General features: G+C 49.2%; 1 protein-coding gene across 1 annotated transcript in view; it reads left to right on the top strand.

The window, feature by feature from the left end:
• The window catches only part of LOC110594680 (potassium voltage-gated channel subfamily A member 5-like), a 2,718-nt gene extending 1,121 nt beyond the window's left edge, over nt 1-1,597 (top strand). Inside the window, exon 2 of the mRNA XM_021707737.1 lies at nt 1,544-1,597. Coding sequence (XP_021563412.1) covers nt 1,544-1,597 — 54 coding nt within the window. The remainder of the gene's footprint in view (nt 1-1,543) is intronic.
• The last annotated feature ends 2,225 nt before the right edge of the window (nt 1,598-3,822 follow it).

Genomic DNA, 3,822 nt, shown 5'->3' with positions numbered 1-3,822 from the left:
CCCCCCCCCCCCCACTTCGCCTCTTCTTTCCGTGACACCAAGGGTCGCCTATTTTTAAAAAGTACCACATTCCATGACGCAAGAGCTGTTGAGATGGTGAGCGCTGTGAGATGGATGCGCTTGCAGCCGGTTTCCTCTACCCGGCAGAGGGGTCACCCAAACAAAATGACTTTAAATAGTCGGGGTCCCAAGAGATTTTGTGACCCCTCTCCCTGTCCATGCGTTCCAGATTCGCTTTGCATATGATTATATTTGTGTAGAGGGGAAAAAATTATTTTTTATGGCTGGTGAGTGGGGTTTTGTACTGTCGTTCAGATAGAGATATTTTGGATATATTTTCAAGACATATGTTGTATTTATGGAAGAAAGAGTAGTGAGGTTTTTCTGCCGTACTTATGTTAGAGCCAGAGACCCTGGTACAGTGTTCTGGTTCCTGTGTCTCCAGGCCTCTCTCTTTTCTGGGATGTGGTATCGGTGCTTTGTGTCTAGGGCAGGGAATGTCTTGGAAGAAAGCAAATCTGACTTTTCCTGTGCGCCTTAAACAATTCTCGTAACTTTCTTTGAAAAGCGTTTTTATGATGTCGGAGGAAGACTTCTGTAATGTATTCTCTTTATTTTTATCCCAGGAAATAAAAGATTACTCGGTTGAGGCAAGTGTTAGTTTTTCTACAGCTGATATATATATTTGAAGTTTTTAAAAATAGTCTGTTGCTGGCTGCCTTTGGTTTTGGAGTCAGAGTAAACGCCTTGACTGGGCTTGCAGAAAACTTGAAAAGCTCAGGATTTGCTCAGCGACATCTTTTTGTGGGCCTCCCTCTGTGCCTCGGAGACAATGGTGGGTGACTTGTGTTTGTCTCAGGCTGTCTGTGACACTGTTACCCCTGAGATGTGCTGCGTGAGAGGGTGGTATTAGCTCCTATAGCCAGCGTGGAATGTGGAGGGTGCCCAGAAGAAAAGGAACATGAACCCGCCCCCCACAGTCCTGCTGGAGTCTTCCTTGTCTGCCGGCTTTAAGCATCTTTTGGTGTCGCTCTCAGCAGCTCGAGAAACCATGATGCTGATTCTCAGGGCCATGAAAACTGTTTACAAGGCACCTCCCCAGCAGCCCTGCCTTGCGTGTCACAGAGGCATGGGCGCCTGGGCTCGCGTCCCCCCTGGCATGGCAGAAGAGCAGGCAGTGCCTTTATGGTCGACAGCAGCAGCGACAGGCCAGATGAGAGGATTTGCTTGTTCACGTTAAAGGCTGCTTTCTGCAGACCGTGGCCGGACCCTGAGTAATCCCTCAACTCAGAACAAATCCCCTTGTTCCCTGTCACTGGGTGCTTGTGGCACGGCATCCCAGAAGGCATCCCACTGACAATCATTTCTCTCCCTCTGGGATTAGCTATCGACCATGGGGCTCTGGACCCCAGCTGTTGCTTTTTCTGCTGAATAATCCAAATGCGGGTTGTTCTCCATCCTCACCAGGGTGGGCTGGAGGACTAGGATCACACCTCCCCCAGGACAACAGTGACTGGTTCTAAGGGTGTGTCTGGGTCTTCAGGTGGGTGAGAGTCTGGGCATTGTGGATGCAACTCAGATGATCAACACCGTCTGAAAGACCAGTGTCTGTGAATGCCCAGAGCCATTTCCAGGCAGGAACTGCTAGCAGCAAATCTTAGGAGGAAACAGAAGGATCGTGCAGGCAGGGCTCTGTTGTTTTTTATTCCGTGCTAAAACAAAGGGAGGAGAACAGAGACACTTTATTTATTCATGATTTACAGTCCGGCTCAAAGCAGGGCAGGGAGTTCAGCTCTCTACAGTCTCACCTCCAAGCCCTCTGTGTCTTTAAAGCTCATGTTTGTAGTGGACCACACACCTAATGATCGGGACTGGGAAGACACCCCTAGGGCTCCCTTAAAAATAAGACATGTCACCACTTTGACTTGAGGGTTAATTCTTTTAGGCTAAGGCAACAAAGAGGACCTAGATAAATCCAGCTACAGGACAAGATATTGGTCTGATTAGACTGGACTGCACACATTAAAATGCCTGGCAAACGGGCACAATCTAATAGAAAATGCTCAGGAACGGAGTGGCGCAAATGAAAGGGTGAGTCTCCCTATTTTTTCATGTGGATGGGGGTGGACACCGCAGAGCAGGTTTATGAAGGGGATTGAGGTGGTTCATGAGGGAACCCTGCAGTCTGACACCCCAGTCCCTTGTGGCAGCCTTCAATCCTGGGTCTGTCCTGGGGCACTGGGAGGAGCACCCCCAGTTCAGAGTCCTTCAGTCTCTCCGTATTATCCATGCACCTGTGGCTGTGATTCTGCAAACAGTCTCCACTCGTGCACGCCAACCATCCTGGTTTGCCTTTTGGCATGATTAGCTGGGAGAGGACCTGAAGGTCAAGGCGCTTTTCCAGGCTACTTGAGGAAAGGACCCCCTTCCTGGCCCCTCCCACCGCCCCTTCTCTGCTATCATTGATTTCCACAGCCTTTCCCTTCCTGAGGAGATTAAATCAAGGGCCCCCGCCAAGCCTTTTATCCAGATGTTGCTTCTTGGCTTCCATGCAGGAAACCATCCCTGGATTAATAATCTACCAGCTTTGGCCACCAAGGCCCAGAAAACAGGGTTGTGCTTGGATGTTGTGCATTTGTGTAAGACAGCGAAGCATCTGGTTCTCTCTTTTTTTTTGAGGGACCCCCCCAAAAAACAGAATTATCTTTTAGAGGGTGGGTCCCTTTGTAATGCAGGCTTCCCCCACTGGATAAGTGTTCTAGGAACCCATTGGCGTCAGTGTACCAGCTAGCATTATTGTGAAAGGCTGTGTTCAGCTTTAGTGTTGTGTGTGTGTTTTTTTTTTTTTGGAGATTTGGTCAGTGCATCTGCCCATTTCGTAATGGGTGATTTATGAGCACACCTGCCCACTCCGTGCAGAGTGTTCAACAATTTCTCGGCCAAAAACTGTGCCCTGCGCTCCCTATTCACCTGGTCTTGCCCAGAGTGACTTTGTTTTGTTTCCCCAGATGAAAAAAGTCCTCGGAGGGAAACGTTTTTCCGGTGCGGAAGAGGCCAGTCAAAAAAACAGAAACACTAAAAGGCTTCAACACTGACAAGTTCAAAAAGTGTTCTGAGCAGGTGGAAAAAGCCTCTCAATAGGTGGATCGCATCAAATGGAGAGTACTTCGAAGGTGCTTTGACTGAAATTTAAACATGTAAGAATAAATACACCATTTTGTATAAATAAATTACGGGTTCTTTTGGGACCCGCCATTTATGCTTGATGAACCCTGATCAATTACAGGTCTCTTTACCTGCTTTGAAAGTCCCAGCTCTTTGGTTCCCCCTGCTGGGGACATTCCACTCAGGGGAAAATGGAACAGAGTTCCCGCCCGGGAGGAATTTTCCATAGAGTTGGATTTGCATTATTCTAGAGTGACTGATAGAAGCATTCCCAGGGTTGTGGTCAATGGCGCAGATTCCCTTGGTGCGGGGACACCTTCCCCTAAGTTCCCTCCAGAAATGGCAGGTTTGTGTACAGTGGCGTTTGATGCTGGGAGAGAGACACGTGCTCTTCTCTCTTGACTGGCCTCAGCTGCTCAGACCTACTCAACAGCGAACCAGGGCCCAGCACGTTCCCAGGTAGAGTGGGGGCCATGCAGGAAGGTATTAGGATGTGGCCCCTGCCCTCATGCTGCTTACAGTCTCATTGGGGAAACGGGCAGCGCCAAAGGCAAGCAAATAGTGCAAGACAGTGTGGGATCCAGTACCTTTCGGGGACGCCAAAATGAAGTGACCAGGACTGGAGTGGGAGGGTCCGTGAAGACAGGGATGGAGAAG

Source organism: Carlito syrichta, unplaced genomic scaffold (genome assembly GCF_000164805.1).
Source record: "Carlito syrichta isolate Samal-C Ts95f unplaced genomic scaffold, Tarsius_syrichta-2.0.1 Scaffold123662, whole genome shotgun sequence".
NCBI classification, from domain to species: domain Eukaryota; kingdom Metazoa; phylum Chordata; class Mammalia; order Primates; family Tarsiidae; genus Carlito; species Carlito syrichta.
This window is presented reverse-complemented; position numbering and strand designations above follow the sequence as displayed.